This window comes from Oncorhynchus clarkii, chromosome 2 (assembly GCF_045791955.1).
Source record: "Oncorhynchus clarkii lewisi isolate Uvic-CL-2024 chromosome 2, UVic_Ocla_1.0, whole genome shotgun sequence".
Classification (NCBI taxonomy): domain Eukaryota; kingdom Metazoa; phylum Chordata; class Actinopteri; order Salmoniformes; family Salmonidae; genus Oncorhynchus; species Oncorhynchus clarkii.
The window spans coordinates 31,020,343-31,039,500 of NC_092148.1; the positions used below are offsets into that span (position 1 = coordinate 31,020,343).

The window sequence follows — 19,158 nt, forward strand, 5'->3', positions numbered from 1 at the left end:
GGCTGATTCAGAGATTATTTGATATGTATGTATGTCAGGTATTAATGGTCAAAATGTAATGAGTAAACAGCATTCGTCCCCTACATGAGGATCGCCATTTTGATTAGACAGAACTAATCAGACAGAGAAGTCGATTCAGGAAATGAGAAGGATGCTTGAATAATCTTTCGAGGTCCTGCACACTCACCGTATTTCCCTAGTAAAAATAGCATTTGAATGACCAAAATAATATTTAATATTATTATTTAATATTTTCATGCTATTTAAATGCTCAGAATTGAAGAAATTGTACATTTTCTCTCATCTCAAACTACCAGGAAGCCTGAAAGAACAGGCTGAGTGAGCAGGGTTGCCATGTCTGCAGTTTTCCCAAATGGGGCAACTTTGAAAACTGATGCGGGTAAAAATGTATTGGTCGCGGGTTGCAGGTTTTGGGCTACTTCTAAATTTCACTGTGGCCACCATGGCATCTCTTTACATTTTTGTTTTTATTAATTTCACACTGCTACCCTCTACCCTCCGGAGAGCCTTACGGTTGTAGGCGGAGCAGTTGCCGTACCAGGCGGTGATACAGCCCGACAGGGTGCTCTCGATTGTGCATCTGTAGAAGTTTGTGAGTGCTTTTGGTGACAAGGTGAATTTCTTCAGCCTCCTGAGGTTGAAGAGGCGCTGCTGCGCCTTCTTCACAACGCTGTCTGTGTGGGTGGACCAGTTCAGTTTGTCCGTGATGTGTACGCCGAGGAACTTAAAACTTATCACCCTCTCCCGTCGATGTGGATAGGGGGGTGCTCGCTCTGTTGTTTCCTGAAGTCCACAATCGTCTCCTTTGTTTTGTTGACTTTGAGTGTGAAGGTTATTTTCCTGACACCACACTCCGAGGGCCCTCACCTCTTCCCTGTAGGCTGTCTCATCGTTGTTGGTAATCAAGCCTACCACTGTAGTGTCGTCCGCAAACTTTATGATTGAGTTGGAGGCGTGCATGGCCACGCAGTCGTGGGTAAACAGGGAGTACAGGAGAGGGCTCAGAACGCACCCTTGTGGGGCCCCAGTGTTGAGGATCAGCGGGGTGGAGATGTTGTTACCTACCCTCACCACCTGGGGGCGGCCCGTCAGGAAGTCCAGTACCCAGTTGCACAGGGCGGGGTCGAGACTCAGGGTCTCGAGCTTGATGACGAGTTTGGAGGGTACTATGGTGTTAAATGCTGCGCTGTAGTCGATGAACAGCATTCTCACATAGGTATTCCTCTTGTCCAAATGGGTTAGGGCAGTGTGCAGTGTGGTTGCGATTGCGTCGTCTGTGGACCTATTGGGGCGGTAAGCAAATTGGAGTGGGTCTAGGGTGTCAGGTAGAGGAAAGAATGTGTTGAAAAGTTTACACTCTTAGGGTGCGTTTGTAAATTCACTCTGGTTATCTACTCCGATTTCAGAGCACTCTCATCTGAGTTTGCCAGAGTGCAGAATAACTGATGAATTTACGAACGCATAACACCCGTTGAATATGACCGTTATCAGTAAACGTAGTCAAAAAAAACACAATTAATTTGTTGCCAGCAGCACAGTTAGTCACCAACACTCTACATAACATGAAAATAGACCAACCAGCTCTGCTAGGGGGAGTAAAATGGTCCGAGTGAGGTGTTCTCTCGTTTGTGTATCGAAGTAGCAAACTTTAGCCAGTTAGCTTGGGTGCTTGACGATCTATGTGAGGTCAGAACACTTGGATTAACCCTATTGTACTCATAGCTTCCAGTGTACAGTCGTGGCCAAAAGTTTTGAGAATGACACAAATATTAATTTCCACAAAGTTTTCTGCTTCAATGTCTTTAGATATTTCTGTCAGATGTTACTCTGGAATACTGAAGTATAATTACAAGCCTTTCATAAGTGTCAAAGGCTTTTATTGACAATTACATGAAGTTGATGCAAAGAGTCAATTGACCCTTCTTTTTCAAGACCTCTGCAATCCACCCTGGCATGCTGCCAATTAACTTCTGGGCCACATCCTGACTGATGGCAGCCCATTCTTGCATAATCAATGCTTGGAGTTTGTCAGAATTTGTGTGGTTTTGTTTGTCCACCCTCCTCTTGAGGATTGACCACAAGTTCTCAAATGGGATTACGGTCTGGGGAGTTTCCTGGCCATGGACCCAAAATATTGATGTTTTGTTCCCCGAGCCACTTTATTATCACTTTTGAAATATATCATGAAATATATCATTACACATTACATTTCCTCCCAAATGAGCGGCGTTGTGGCACTAACTGATGGTTGTATGGGGAAGTTGTTTATGGCTCTATCACTTTCTACGTACTGAAGAAAATGAAACAAAATGAATGAAAGCATAAACAAAACAAAATATAGTTATGCCCCCTTAATCATCTAATTGGACTGTATTCTATCTACGTCCATGGTCTTGGCAAAATGACCCAATCATGGCATTGTCTAATGTCATATCTAGGGCTTTCCTCATTTGCGGGGTGTTGCTTAGGGTACTATCCTAAGTTGATAACTATATGATAAGTCTACAGCTGTAAGGCACTAGTTTTGGGCAGTCTACAGGGATGACCTATGGACTTCTGAGAAGAAAACTGGTGAGTGCTGTAACTGTAGAGTTAAAGGCCTCAAAATAAATGTTCAACTTTACTAAGGCTGGTATTTTGCTCGGACCTTTAAGTGATCCTAGCTTAAATCCTAATTGGATGTTCCGTTGTGCATGTGAGTTTATGCTTACGCAAGCACACATGTCAAGGGAAGGAAACCAAGTATCCTGGCAGATTACAACTTGTGCAGAATGAGTCTGACGTAGTCAGGTAATTTTCAGGTCAATGCCTGGATGTCAGTCAGAGTTAGTGTCGAGGGAGTCTGTAATAGTTTTACTACCAGTCACTGTCTTCCACTATTGTAGTGGCGGTAGGTATGAAGAAGTCTACTTCATAGCTATGTTATCCACGGATGAGCGGAAGTACTCTAAGTATTAGACCAGTCGTGCGTGGTGTCATCGTGGTTCATGACTTCTAATAACTTTTCTCCTGAACGGAGGGTTCTATTTATTATTGGCGTGTGTAACCATTGGAAGAGTGCAATGGAGATTCCCTTCCCCGTGTTGCACTCTGAGTAACTCCTATGTCGCTGTTATCAAAAGCAATTTAACTTGTGAGGTTACTAATCCTCTTACTGAGTGTTGCTGGACTGACTGTGGCATTGGTACTGGTACTCAACGGGTCCAGTTGTCCTACCGATTTATTCTGAAATGTTATCCTACAGGAATACATGATTAGAGCATTTTACTAGTTGTCTTGTAGTGACTACTACACATGGCAAGGAACGATTATTGTTGCCATTTGTTTTGGAGGTGGACAAGTCCACTGGACTTCCTTTACGACCAGTGTGGTACACCTCAGTACTATCTTAGATGTGTTCTAAGATAATCCCCGTCTAGGGGCCTGTCCGCTCCTCACTGTTCTCAAAGGGGAGTTTACAGCTAGATTTGATTTATGCTCTGGCGGCCTCGTACGGTGTTGTCCATAGTCTCGACCCCCCCACCAGCCTCGATAAGGCTCATCATGGGCCTGGGCTACTATTCCCCCCTTTGTGTCTCGGGACCCCCCCCACCAGCGGGTGGTGTTGGTATACGAGGCGCAAACGAAAAGTTCGGACCCTATGTACGAGTTGTCAGTGGCCGCGTTATTATGAGAGTGGCTGTAACCTTTCAACCAAATCTCCTGGTGTTTGTGCTGGTTTGTCAGTAACCACCGCGTCTGCGTGTGGCAACCTCTTCAGTACCTGCAAACTGAGACGAGGATATCGGTCTGTGATATCGCAAAGTGTTTCACCAATGGGAGTCATCGGGTCAGTTGCTGGACTGACGCCATTAGTGTCATTGTAAGGGTTGATAGTCACCCACAAAGCGGAAGGTGTGTCATCGGAAGCAGAGTATAGTCTGCGCATCGATGTTTTTCTTGCTGAGACGTCCGCAGTGTTTGCGGAAGTGTCTGAAGGGCAAGAGAAGTTCATCTCAACTACCGTATTGCACAACTGCAAGGAGGAGGGAAGTTGCTCATTCACAGAGACAGCTGGCTCGAAATCATGAAAATAATTTTCAATCAGATTGGCTGATGGAATGTGTCGAGATATCGTTATATCTCCTTGGATCGGATTCTGCACCAAGTGTTTTCTAAACGTCTTTTTCCCAAGGGGTGCTTTCGACAGATACCCCTCGTGAATGACTGCGTTGCAGCTAGCGTTAGGGGAGGACAGTGTGGTCGGTGACCATACCTGGTTGGTTTTCCAATCCATCAATTGGAGTAACCGATCCATCAAGTTTGCTCCAAGTAGCAGGGGTACAGTTTCGAGGCTGGTAACATACACAGGGTGGACGAGCGATACGTCCTGGAAGTGTAGTTTCAGCATGACTCTCAATGTGAGAGGCGAGGTATTCTGAGTGACCCCTCGAAGTGTAGTGTCGCATCGTTCCACTTTTAACGAACGTTTAGTTGGCTTCAAAGCCCTTTTTAGATCATCAAACAATGTTTGAGAGATGAGTGATATTGTCGCACCCGAATCAATTAGCGCATGACAAGTTAAGCAGTCCTCCAGGACTGTTTCCAGGTATGGGCGTTTCGATTCGTGTTTAGTGGACATATTCCCCACAAAGTGGAGGTGCCGTTCGCAACGACGTGATGTGTCAATTCTGTTCAAGGTGGAAGCAGATCGACTTTTCCGATTTTTCAGAAGTTGCTCAGTTCTCTCCACCTGTCCCCTCATGTTAGCCATGTCTGGCATGTGCTTCAGCTGTGCACTGTGGTATTGGACCGATGCCACATTTTTATGGTGATACATCAGTGCAAAATTGGGGAGAACCGTCACAAAGCCTGTGTTTGATGGTTGATTTTGGAGAGCGTTCGCAATTTCGGCTGTTTTTTCGCTAATGGCATAATTAGGGTTGGTTTCGCTGCTGAGTTCAGAGATCAATCCTTTTATGGGTGGAGGTTCACTAATTAGCGGAGGAGTAGTGACCACCTCCTTTGATAGCTTGCACTTTATTAAGTTGTCCTGAAAGTAACCAGTTCATTTTTGGGTGCAATGTTCAGACATTCACTGAAGTAGCAGTAGTATAACACAATCATCCAAACCGGAAAATGTAGGCTACGTTAGTCCTAGAGATAACTGAGATTGACAAGCGGTCATATTTAGCTAACTCTCAGCTGACAGAAACAACAATATGAATGATCTAATAGCAATTACTATTTACAATTCATCACATCACAGGTGAGCTCACCATTTATCAAAATAATTGAATAAAACTAAAAATCTAAAAATTGTAGTAATCCGCAGATGTGTAGTTGATGCGAGCCATTATGTTTTTTTTTCTTAGAGTCAACCAAAGATAATAAGAGGAGACAAGATGAGTTTGGTCTGTTTTCCATGTGCATGTTGAAGGGGGTGTGTCGTCTATGATCATTCACTTCCCTTCATTCACTTCCGGGAAGTTTACATGAAAGATGAGTGAACCATTCCTTCACTTCATTATATAAATTTTGGTCTGACAGATTTTTTTTTCACCTTTATTTAACCAGGTAGGAAAGTTGAGAACAAGTTCTGGAATGGTAGATTTGCAGTGGAAGAATGTGCAAAGTAGATATAAAAATAATGGGGTGCAAAGGAGAAAAATAAATAAATATGATGTTTACTGTCACTCCCTCTCCTGCTTCCTCCCTCCCTCCTGCACTCGACATCGTCGGCCTACTAACCACCTGTCCTGGCAACTGTTATTACGCACACCTGTTCCCCATCATTACACACCTGGTAATTTTGTCCGAGATTACTTCCCCTTTATATAGCCCTCAGTTGACATTAGTCATTAAGTAGTATTGTTTTCTCTCACGTTCTGTACGCTTATCATGTTGGGTCATCGGTATAATTTCTTTATTAAACTCACCTTCTGCACCTGGTTCCTGACTCCCAGCGTATATGTTACATTTACATGACACCCAGAATGCATTGTATGTCAACAAACATGGCGCCACTGGCAAATAGCTTAGCATTAGCTCATCATAATCAGTGCAACCTTCAAAAAAGTATTATACACACATCATAGGTGTCCATTACAATCTATGCAATAATCAGAATGCATTATTTGTCACCAGTACTTGAAAACATGATAAAACCTCTAAATACATTATGCTCTATACATATATACAGTATGCTAGAGTAGAAACAACATGATATACAGAAAATAAGGTACTTACTTTGATAGGAATGCACACATATCCAAAGTTATTATTTGTAAGGAAATCATCAAACAATGCGAGCGCCAGCCAGAGAATATGCCACAGGGAAAATGTTAGCGCAAGACTGCGCAAATGTCTGCATGCTTGATCTGCAGAAACACTGGGAAAGTGTTTGGCCTTGGGCTCTCCTGAAGAGAGAAGTTTGTCTGGCTCAGTAAAGCCTCAAACATAAATTGCCTGCAACAGTGAAATGGGCTACTTCTATGTGAAGTAATAAGGAGGCGGAACAACCTCAATTCATACTGTTGTTCAGAAAATACAACTTGTTAGAAAATAATTTGAAATTCACAAGTTGAAACAGCCTATAAATAATTAGCAGGCAGCGCAGGATAATTGTCCTGTGCGTAACTATCACATTTTGGAACAATGACTGCATTCTGACATCACGTGCACAAAACAACTCACACTGGGGCGACCGTTAGAGATATTTGGAACTCACACATGAAAAGGTTACGTGATGAATAAGACTGAATGAGATCATAGGTAATTCAATAATAAATATTGTGCTGCACCTTTAACCAATAGCCTAACAAATCAACAACTCTTGAAAAAATACAATAAATGTCTTTGTTATCCTCTATATCAAATTTCAACCAGCCAGCCTGAGCAGCCTGTCTAGTCAATAACGCAACTCTCTCCTAACACAATTTCCTTCACAGTTCACTCCTTACATTTTTTTCATTCCCAAGGGAAAGGTTTGGAAACAAGAACAAAAAAAACACATCAACTCAACTCAACTATACATTCAAACACATAATCAGCAAATCCTCCATATAATTCATCTCATAGGACTAATAGTACTGAATAACTATTTTTACTTGCACACAATATAGCTGGGTCGCCCCATCCTGTCCCTAAGGGTCCACTGCCCTGCAGCGCCCCAACCCAACACACCCCACTCAGCTTTAGGATCTTAGTGAAACATTCATTATTGCGTTTCTTAGCCGCTATAAATGCTTGGTTGCACAGTTCCTTCAGATAACAGTTTGCAGAATCAACATTTCCAAGCAAACAAAAACAAGGAGAAACGACAATCTGTAGACATGCTGAGATAAAATAACATACTCTTTGCCAGAATTCAGCCAGCCTTCACAAGACTTTTGCATCAGAATTAACATTTCCAAGCAAACAAAAACAAGGAGAAATGACAATCTGTAGACATGCTGAGATAAAATAACATACTCTTTGCCAGAATGCAGCCAGCCTTGTTACTTCCATCAATGTAATTGTCTGCATCATTTCCAATCCCCCATATCTTTTTTTGGTAAATAGACATATCCATATAGATACACATATGCATACATATACACATAGATACAGACACATACCTATATAGAAGGCTGGTTGAATATGTCCCCTTTTGTGTTTTACACCTCCAGCAGAGGAATGACATTTCTTAGTGCATGTAATTCAGTTTCACTGACGTACAGTACATTCATTAACCGCAGCAATTTATGTCTGAGAATATACAGACATGATTGGGCATTCAAACATATCTGTATCCATTCATCATCATCAATAGTTTCTACCAGGTTTTCCTCACATCTTTGTTTTACATGTTTTGTGTCATTGAGAAAAGCCTCTATCAACCCTTGATACAGTTTAGAAATCAACGTTGGAGGTTTGTTAGACTGCCTTAAAATAGCATCTGGCTTGTCCAGTGTTTGTTGCACAGAGAGAATAAAGTGTTGTATCTGAAAAATGTACCTCACCTCTGTCACATACTGGTCTTCCCTGGCTGCCTGACCCTGCTGAGTCCACTGTCACCATCTGATCTTCTTAAAATGAGGCATGGCAAACAATGACCTTGGAGTACATTTATACATGATATTATCCAAGAACAGAATCAATGGTTCAATAATTGAAATGACCAGATCCCAGAGTGTAGCTTTAAGCTTTAAATGCTGTTCTGTAGCTACTGTAGGTCTACCCATCAATTCCAGATGGAACTTTGTATCATTCACTGATATTGTTAATATGCTGCAAAATTCTCCTGAGCTCCGTAGACGGGTCTTCCCTGGCTGTCTGATCCTGCTTAGATATGATGAGGTTAGTGTTGTGTACTGACTGCACTAGAGGGCTACATCCCACGGGAACTGCGGTCCCGACAGAGATCATTGCGGCACGGTCAGCATTTTTCATGCTGCGGACAGGAGCGGGCGGTCAGACAGATGACTTTGGGATGAAAATATTGTTGTTCTCCCAAAGCTTATTTGGAAATGTTAGTCTACCTACTGTATTAAAAGGACATATTTTTTTGCATTACTCACACACTCAGTATTCGCTGCTTCAACTTCAGTAGCCTGCCTCTTCTAGTTGGGCATGAGAGTTCAAGTGTGCCTGGTATGTGTGGTCTAACTGAAATAGAGTAGGCTGCCTACATGGGGGGAGAATCACGTGGCAGTCAACTTGAATATGAAATTTACTTAAATCCAATTAGACTGTAGTCTACCACAGTGAGAGTAAATAAATATTGCTAATGGAACGGTGTGGAGGGCGCTCAACCAATGTGAGTCGAAGTACAATAACAACAAAGTAATCATAATTGAAAAGGAAAGAGCACAAGGTGCATATAGGTTAGGCTAGTATGAGGAGCGAGCTTTGTGCCTTTTCATTTTCAATAAACATTCATTACCTATTTATTTGTCTTTGCCTGCAAATCGGCCTCCTAAAAGATAGGCAATTTCCAATAGACCTATGCAAAACGTAGCAAGTGTTGCTGTCAGTCATTCTTGCTGCTTTCAGTTCAGTAGCCATACCTACGAGATCAGGTGCGCATTTGGTCTCAAATAGAGTAGGCTATAGCCTATGCATGAGGGGATAAGCACAGAGCAGTTATCTTTCCAAGGAAATGTACCTCCTAAATAGGCCTATGAATAGGCTATAGTTTACTACATTTCCTAGAAATAGGCCTAAATATTTATTTCCCATATTTCTTTGTCTGAAAATCTTCCCACTCCTAAAAGGTAGCTCAAGAGAAAGTGTAAGTCTCTCCAACTCTGCTCTCTTCAAACCTCATCTAGTATATTGGCTGATTTAGCCCTGTAATACAATACAAGGGCCATGTGAGAACTTCTGTGAATTTAACCTTTATCTTGAGTTATTTTTGCTCATTTGATATTGCCGAAAGGTCGCAAAATTGCTGAGACCATGGCTGGGTTTGGGACCAGTTCTTCTGGTAGGGGGTGGGAGTTGGACAGAAAGCCAGCAGGTACAGGTGGGAGTGGGATGACGAGATCGTTCCCACAGACCTCTACTGTGCACCATGGCAGTGACGCATTTAAAGCATAAGCTGTTTGTTACTGTGTCAGTGTGAAATGTAGATAATTAGCTAGGGAAACTGACAGATCAGTGACGTTTCATTGCCAAACCAAAAAAAAACTCACATTGCACTGAAAAAAACTTGTCTTCCCAACTGCTCAGAGGAATCCGTATGGTCCTAAAGTCCACCGCAGCCACTCTTTTGTACCACATTGCAATGATAGAATTGGGGGGGGGACAAAAATGATATTTCAGAATGTGGGGGGGACATGACCCTCCTGTCCCCAGTGAAAGTTGCACCCCTGTGCATGGGAATACTTGGGAAAAGATTTCCAAATTAAAATCACATGGAGCTGATGTTCTGGTGTTTTTACAGTCTTATGTCCAACAATGAAAATGCAAAAAAATTAAATTTATTTTTTTATTTTTTTGCTCAAACTTGGGGAGTCAAATAAAACCAACCGTGGCCCAAATTTGGCACAGTTGGGGGATCCCTGCCTTAGAAGCTTAGACATAATATAATAATATATATTTTTTTGTTGCATTTTCATTGTTGGACATAAGACTGTAAAAACACCAGAACATCAGCTCCATGTGGATCTTGGGCCAAAAGCACATTTTCAACCTTCCGATAGGAAAAGAAACTTGTATTGTTTTTAAATAGCACAAACACACAAGTATTTACTGACATGAAGTCAATGTTGAGTTCTCACCGTTCATGTGTTGAGAAGCAGGCCAGAACTGAGATAATGATGAGCAATGACAGCTCACCACCCGAGGAAATAACTATCAAGATGATAGCAAAGGCATCTGAAAATATTTGCATTTAGATTTAGGACACATGTTTCAGACAATTTCCTGATACAGTATCTGACCTCACATAGGGTGGAGCGCCATGAGTTTGGCAAGCGAGACTAGTCCTCAAATAACACTGCATATGACTTGTATTTAAAAGCACTTTACTCTTATTGACAAAATTCTAATACCAACCCATTGGTTCAGCTTTGAGGGTAACCTCTGACCCGTTCAGACTCCCGCCACCTGTGCTAACCATAATAAAGGCTTTGTATGAGGAGGAAGGGTCGAGCTCTCTTAGAACCACCCTCCTCTTTCCCAGCTCAGCAGTCACAACTGTAAAAGAGGGACACAGCAACTGCAGTTTGAGGTTACATGTTTATTTATTTAACCAGGCGAGTCAGTTGGGAATAAACACTGGAAACACTTTATTTGGATAGTCCATCTGTAGATGCTCCGCTAACTATCTAACCTCAAACCTAGCTCTAGCTCTAACACTAACCTTAACCATTATCCTAACCCTAAATGTAGCCCTTACCCTAACCCTTATTCTAAACCTAACCACAACCTTAGAAAGCAGTTGCTTATCAACAGCAAGTTTGTTGATCATATGACCATCTGTAGAGCATCTAGACTATCCATATACAGTGTGACCTAAATACTTATTTACAATGACAGCCTGGCAAAATAAGGCTTTTGCATGAACTGTCAGTCATCTATAGCTGTATCATCAACAGCATCGCAATAAGCATCTTTCCACCTTTGGTGTTTTCCTGCTCATCCCAGTAGAAGACCTGGGAGCTCCGCACGATCCCATTCCTCTGGAATAGCGGAGTTTCCTCCCAGGTAAGCTCAATACGAGAATGCAACGTCTCCCGCACCCTCATTTTTGGGGCGGCAGATGGGGCTGCCAGAAACAATAGAGAACATTGAGGAATATATGGATTAAATGGCAATAAAAAAAGTGGCGATTACCATATCAATTATATAATGTCATAAACCTAATAGTGTTCTGATTTGTTGGTATTGTCATGCTGACAAAGAGCTACAATGTATGTGTTTGATATAAATAGAATATATTAAGCTTATAGTAAATGGTGGAAGCAGAATGCAGAGGTGTAATTTGCTCTATGTCTCCAGTAGAGGGAAGCATTGTGCCACCTTTCATCAGTATGTTTTGCAGCTGATTCGCACCTCATTGACTCAAAGGAAGCCTGCAACACCTCCTTTGATATTGTAAAGATCGTACAAAGTCCAAGGTGTAAGGGTTAGTGTTTACCCTCGACGGTTTGAGGAAGGCCAATTCCGTCCTTATACCTAGGATATACAGAGATCCCATAGGGATTGTATGGCTCGATGCTCTCTGTAGACAAGAAGAAAGAGATAAGAGTGGATCCAAGTCCTTAATCTCATAGCACGTGGACAAATCCTGCAAAGAAAAAGTCTGCACAAATCAACCCAAACAACAAACTAGAGAACACACTCACAAGCTGATACCGTAGATGCAATTCAATTAAAACGTCATTGTCCCTGCAGATAAATTAATTGTGCAGCCAGGAGAATTGCATATAAAAGAAGTGCATAGTCCTCCAACAAACTTCTAACACAGAACTAGAGACATGACAGATGAATGAAACCACAGTATATGTATGTATACCTTATAACTGACATAAACCATACCTAATATTAGAGTGCTGGATTGATTCCTGTCAATGTGGTCAAACAAGATGAGGGAAGGGTCCATTTTCCACAATGGCCTCCACTCCACCACATAGCCTGTGACACTGGATGAATGTATGCTTGTCCACTGGACCAGTAGTGATCTCTCATCATGAGGAAGGACATTGACGTCAGAGACTGCTGCCAGAACTGGGGACAGATGCAGAAATTTACCACACAATATGTCACAGGTAAGCTTAAAGACACAGATTGAGTCCCAAATGACATCATATTCCCTGTATAGTGCACATAAGACTCAAAAGTAGTGCACTATATAGGGAATAGGGTGTTTGGGATGCTGACACAACACACAGAACACCTGCTTATACATAAATTCTGATTTCTGAATTGACCCCTAGCCTAGATCAGAGGATTGCATAGGTGGATGAAATATGGTGACATTTCCACCCAGCCAATCAGATGAAGCTATTACCATAATGCTGATATATATGCAATCCTCTCAGATCTACAGGAGTGCCTAGGGTGTAGGGGTTGATTTGGAATTCAGCAACAGGGATATTTAGTTTTCGCTCTGTACTGAAAGTGCTCTATCTTGAAAAATTTACTACTGACATGCTATTGGGATTTTACAGTGGACAGGGGACTGAACAAAATGCTAAAAGATTGTGTATAAAGATATATTTTACTCAATCTAACCAATAATAAAGCTTTACCTCTGTGTTGAAACACCTCCACCTCAGTAGGGGCTGGATGTCCCTGCAGCGTTCCCAGCACTGGCAAGCTGGAAAACACAGTGGCTATCCAATGTGACGCACAACTGTCCCTTTGTCATGGGTTGTCTCTGGCGCGAGACAACACAAAACAGGATCTTGCCATTGGCATGGAACTGCTTCGATGGCTACAAAAGGAAGAAAGGAGATGAAGGAGGAAAGGCAAGTTGTGTACCACTATCACAGGAAATATTCAAGTTTGTGACGTGTCAAGTTTGAGTGTGTTCTGTGTGTTGTTCTTACCTTCCAAAACAAGTATACACCGAGATGTTTTTGCCTCTGCTCCCTAGATACCTTCATCCAAGAGTCGCGTGGTCCGGTGGGAGCTGAAAAGAAGCAGAAGTGGCCATTTTGAAACTCATCAAATGTCTGTGCCTCTCAGTTGTGTGAGGAGAAGAGGAGAATTCTTCCAGACTCGACAGGTGTGGGCTAGAAATTCACTACCAAAGAGCTAGTAAAATACATAGTCAATACATACATTCTGCCAGAGCTGTAAAAAGTGGTCTAGAAAATGTGGGACATTTCATTAGCTTTGTGAAAAGCAAGCCCAATGAATGGAAGAATAAGAAATAGATTAAAAGATTTGTACCATGGGAGTGATAAATTACATTACATTAAACAGAACTGATGCAGGACATACCCCTCTCAAGCGTGACTGCAGTATTGCTGTTACTCCATTCGCTCCATGGACTCTGGTGATAACCGACCCGTATCTGGATGTGGTACTCTGTCCCGTGGAGCAGACGACACACCTCCATGGGTCTCTGGCGCATTAAGCGGGGCACTGGGACCTAACACGCACACACACACACGCACACACACAGTAATGTAATCATTTTTATGGTTACCTAGTACAGTTGGTATGATCATTTATTGTTAATGTTGTTTAATCCAAATCATTTTTGTTCAAACGCTTGCAGTATGTGGACACTTAGGAAATGTACATTCCCTTACTGGTTCTTCACTCCACTGCTTGCTGTTTGCTGTTTTCAGTCGCACCTCCAAGGTCACAATGGTCACCCACGCTTGCTGTTCAGAGAGACCCCAGCTGTGCCTTAGGCAGCCATATCTGTTTGGCTCTGCTTGGACCTTCAGAACTTTTGGAGGGTCAAACTTGGCTGCAATATGAGAGTTATATTAGAACTCCTATGATGTGAATAGCTTCGTCTCAATACAATGCCACAAAGTACTTGTACCATAAGGTTCTGGCTTTTAGGTTTAATGAATATAGTGAGCTTCAGAATAACTGTCTTTACAGTGTCTGTATTAAGACAGCTTCAGAGTCACAAGTGACACCAAGTCCGTATGACTGAGGCTGTCCTAATATGGACACCATATCCTGTAAATCACAGCCCAAATCATTACTTTCTTACCTGACTCCATTGGCTCCAGAAGCAAAGGTGTTGAGGTGGCTTGACCCAAGGCATTCACCACCTTGACATATATTTCTATCTCTGAGAAGAGAACAAAACCAGTACGTGGTATACTGTAGTGATGTACCCCTGGCGGCATCACGTAAGTGTTGCTCTCTGGTAAATCCCTGTTTAGATGAAGAAATAATACAACTTCTTGAGCAAATAACAGTTGTGCATCTTCCCCTTTAAGATCTTTGGATAACCTCCACACCTATGCATAGTGATATTAGTAGGTTGCCACAGAAAGTATCTTTGAAGTAACATCTAAACAGGTTCTCTTTGAATAACCACCACACATATGCAGGCGTTTATAGTACAGTGGCCCTAAGGGGCAAAGTAGCTAGATTGTCCAAGAAAGCATTTAATAAATAGCATCGTAATTACAATATACATTTGACATGTAAATGTATATTTAAAAAATACAACATATTCACTTGTTCTCTACCAATAGCCACTTGTTACCTGATCTCAGTGTAAAGAGTGTACTGTGTGGGCAGGTGGGTGTCCTGTCCTGGGTCCCATTGGCATGAGAGGGTTTCCAGTTTGGTAAGGTTAGTCAGGCAGCTAAGGTTTTATGGTGCTGGGGGTGGAACTATAGAAATAACAATTATTGGGGTGAGCACAACAATGTTAAAGTTAGTTAGCGCTCACCCCCTCAGAGCCTGGGGGGTTCCTGTCTTTCTAGGGAGTTTTTCTTAGCCACCGTGCTTCTACATCTTATTGCATGCTGTTTTGGGGTTTTAGAATGGGTTTCTGTAGAAACACTTTGTGACATCTGCTGATGTAAATAGAGCTTTAAAATGACATTTAATTTGATTTTGGAACAGCAAATGATAAAATCTTCAGAACTGTTTTTATCAGTTCAGGTTTTTATTCTTTATCTGAGGTGAAGCGTATGTTTAAAACATGTAAAGGTAGATTCAGCGACATGAAGTAGATGCAGAAAGTAAACAGCATTGTGGGTCAATTTCTGCAATAACTAAGAGGCTCAACTTCACAGCTGTTTTGGTCCTGTGGCTACCACGCTGTAGCAGCGTGAGGCGAACCCGTGCACATGCCAGATACTGTGTGTGACCGTGTGAGAGCGAAGTCTTGCATCGCACGCTCATCTCAATAGCCGCTGAGTCTACCTTTAAAAACATTTGAATTTATTCTCATTTTATGTTCAGTATACTTAGATTTCTCAGGGAGGTGTGGCACTGCAAGAAAGAACTGCATTTTTTCATTCCAACATTTACATTTTTTTGGGATAAAATAAAGAAATGTCAGTCTTTACCATGGTCCCCATCTGTAATATCTTTATGTGGGGTAAGGGATATCCCTTACTGGAACGGCTTTCTTGTGGTGAAGTAGAGGCGGACCAAAATGCAGCGTGGTGGTTATTCATGTTCTTTAATGAAGGAACTATACATGAAATAACTAACAAAACAATAAATGTGCGAAAACCAAAAACAGTCCTATCTGGTGCAAACACAGAGACAGGAACAATCACCCACAAACACACAGTGAAACCCAGGCTACCTAAGTATGATTCTCAATCAGAGACAACTAATGATACCTGCCTCTGATTGAGAACCATACCAGGCCGAAACATAGAAATCCCCAAATCATAGAAAATCAAACATAGACTGCCCACCCAACTCACGCCCTGACCATACTAAATAAATACAAAACAAAGGAAACACAGGTCAGAACGTGACAGTACCCCCCCCCCCCCCCCCCCCCCCCCCCAAAGGTGCGGACTCCGGCCGCAAAACCTTAACCTATAGGGGATGGTCTGGGTGGGCGTCTGTCCGCGGTGGCGGCTCTGGTGCTGGACGTGGCCCCCACTTCACCATAGTCTTAGTCTGACTTATTGTCAGCTTCCGTGGCCTCCTAACCATGGCAACCCTTCAATGGACTGAGGGGTAGCTCGGGACAGAGGGGCGGCTGCTCGGGGCAGAGGGGCGGCTGCTCGGGGCAGAGGGGCAGGGGCTCTGGCGCCCCTGGGCTGAGGGGCTCTGGCGCCCCTGGGCTGAGGGGCTCTGGCGCCCCTGGGCTGAGGGGCTCTGGCGCCTCTGGGCTGAGGGGCTCTGGCTGACTGGCGGCACTGGCGGCCCCTGGCTGACTGGCGGCACTGGCGGCCCCTGGCTGACTGGCGGCCCCCGGCAGACAGGTGGCTCAGATGGCGCTGGGCAGACGGGAAGCTCCGGCAACGCTGGAGAGGAAGGCTCTGGCAGCGCTGGACTGAGTAGCTCTGGTAGCGCCGAACAGGCGGGAGACTCCGGCTGCGCTGGAAAGGAGGAAGGCTCTGGCAGCGCTGGAGAGGAGGAAGGCTCCGGCAGCGCTGGAGAGGAGGAAGGCTCCGGCAGCGCTGGAGAGGAGGAAGGCTCCGGCAGCGCTGAACAGGCGGGAGCCCCTGTAAGGATGAGCCGGAGAGACAGCCTGGTGCGGGGGGCTGCCACCGGAGGGCTGGTGGGTGGAGGTGGTGACGGATCGACCGGACTGTGCAGGCGCACTGGAGCTCTTGAGCACCGAGCCTGCCCAACCCTACCTGGTTGCATGCTCCCGGTCGCCCTGCCAGTGCGGCGAGGTGGAATAGCCCACACTGGGCTATGCAGGCGAACCGGGGACACCACGCGCAAGGCAGGTGCCATGTAAGCCGGCCCAAGGAGACGCACTGGAGACCAGCTGCGTAGAGCCGGCTTCATGGCACTTGGCTCAATCCTCACTCTAGCCCGGCCGATACGCGGAGCTGGAATGTACCGCACCGGGCTATGCACCCGCACTGGGGACACCGTGCGCTTCACAGCATAACACGGTGCCTGTCCGGTCTCTCTAGCCCCCCGGTAAGCACAGGAAGTTGGCACAGGTCTCCTACCTGGCTTCGCCACACTCCCTGTGTGCCTCCCCCCAATACATTTTTGGGGCTGACCCTCGGGCTTCCTTCCGCGCCGCCGTGCTTGTCTCTCCAACTCCATTCTCCTATACCCCTCTTCGCACTGCTCCAGCGAATCCCAGGCGGGCTCCGGCACTCTCCCTGGGTCGACCGCCCACCTGTCTATCTCCTCCCACGTAGTATAGTCCATACTCTTGCCGTCCAAAACGTCCTCCCATGTCCATTCCTCTTTTCGCTGCTGTTGCCCGTTACCACCGCTTGGTCCTGTTGTGGTGGGTGATTCTGTAACGGCTTTCTTGTGGTGAAGTAGAGGCGGACCAAAATGCAGCATGGTGGTTATTCATGTTCTTTAATGAAGGAACTATACATGAAATAACTAACAAAACAATAAATGTGCGAAAACCAAAAACAGTCCTATCTGGTGCAAACACAGAGACAGGAACAATCACCCACAAACACACAGTGAAACCCAGGCTACCTAAGTATGATTCTCAATCAGAGACAACTAATGACACCTGCCTCTGATTGAGAACCATACTAGGCCGAAACATAGAAACCCCCAAATCATAGAAAATCAAACATAGACTGCCCACCCAACTCACGCCCTGATCATACTAAATAAATACAAAACAAAGGAAATACAGGTCAGAACGTGACACTTACTCTGAATGATAATGGAGTTATGGTAGACTATAAATACAGCACACCACTGAACAGGGATAAACAAAGAAAGAAAAAAAAAAAATCTCTCACATCCAGCTTTTATCTCCACTGCTCCTACGATCTGGCACGGGAAGGTGTGGAGGACACAGCACGTGAGATATCCACTGGTGTCCGTGAAGCTAGGTATAAACATTTGAGTTCCAGCCACTGATTGGCCACAGAATATAAAACTGTGGAGATCCGACCACTTTCATTGGCCGCTGCAGTGTTTCTACCACTCTCATTGGCTGCTGCAGAACTGCTGGGAATAAAGAGTTGGTTGAGGTGCCAGACAATGTGAACGGCTTGTCCCTTTATGAGGGGGCAGTCATCTCTGATGACGCAAGAGGCAGTCACCGGTGACCCCAAGGCCACCACAGGGGTGGAAGTGTGTACCCGCACAGATAGAGATGTGTGAACCTCTGTCAGGAAAGGAAAGAGAGCCAAGAGCAGATCAATTCATCAGCAACATTGAGGGAGGTGGAAAAAGGGCTCTTTAAGCCACCAAATAAATTACTTATTGTGAGATACAGCTCCATATTTCTTGCCTATATTCCCATGTCTCAGTGAAACTCAAATTACATTGATATTTTCAAGATTTACATTTCAAAACAACATTTTTAATACATTGGGATGTGAAGTGTCTATTCTATTGTCTTTGCTACTGCTGGCAAGGTGTTGCCATTTAGAGAAGGTTATTTATTACAAAGACGGCACACACATCTTTCGCTCCATTCACAAATGCCAGCAGCAGCGTAGCAAACATTGTAATCCAGGCTGATGCCATGGCGATACAAACCTGTGAGAGGGGAAGATGTGAAATGACTGATTTTGAAGAAGGGTGAAAGTACATTGCATTCAATGGAATCAAAACAACATTTGAAATTCCGGGGCTGTTATTGATGGACAACAGTGTATAAATAGCAATGGAAACGATAATGACTATATTTTTTCTAACCTGAACATACTGTTGAACATACTGTTTGACACTACAAGCTGACATGAGAGAAGATGCATCATACACAACTGACACGGAAATTACGAGGGAAAAAAAAAGATTAGACAGCTGTCTATAACAAACAAGCAAACAACACTGGGATACTCACAATTCCACAGTCATAGGAAATGTGTTAATTACTTAAAGACTTTGATTCTAAAGTCTAAAGATGAGTGCACCAGTCACCAATGGCAAGGTGGCCATCAGATGATTCCCTCAGGTCATGCTTGTGTATGTTCTTACATATGTTCTGTGAGGAAAAAGAGAGGATGGTTATTTCCTGTCTGTCATGTGGGACTGTCCCCTTCTGGGAGTTGACTGGGGGCTGCTGGGTTGTATTCAGGTACACTCTACATTTGGGACGCACCC

At 43.9% G+C, this 19,158-nt stretch overlaps 1 protein-coding gene across 1 annotated transcript; it reads right to left on the reverse strand.

Moving 5' to 3' along the window:
* Positions 1-10,261: 10,261 nt before the first annotated feature.
* LOC139377216 (granulocyte colony-stimulating factor receptor-like) lies at positions 10,262-18,579 on the reverse strand. Its single transcript, XM_071120220.1, is given in 15 exon segments — positions 10,262-10,362; positions 10,543-10,683; positions 11,108-11,254; positions 11,627-11,710; positions 12,028-12,216; positions 12,741-12,771; positions 12,773-12,925; positions 13,041-13,123; positions 13,438-13,588; positions 13,752-13,915; positions 14,171-14,337; positions 14,675-14,804; positions 17,844-17,960; positions 17,999-18,212; positions 18,514-18,579. Coding segments are annotated over 15 exon segments (1,938 nt in total).
* Between the last annotated feature and the right edge of the window lie 579 nt (positions 18,580-19,158).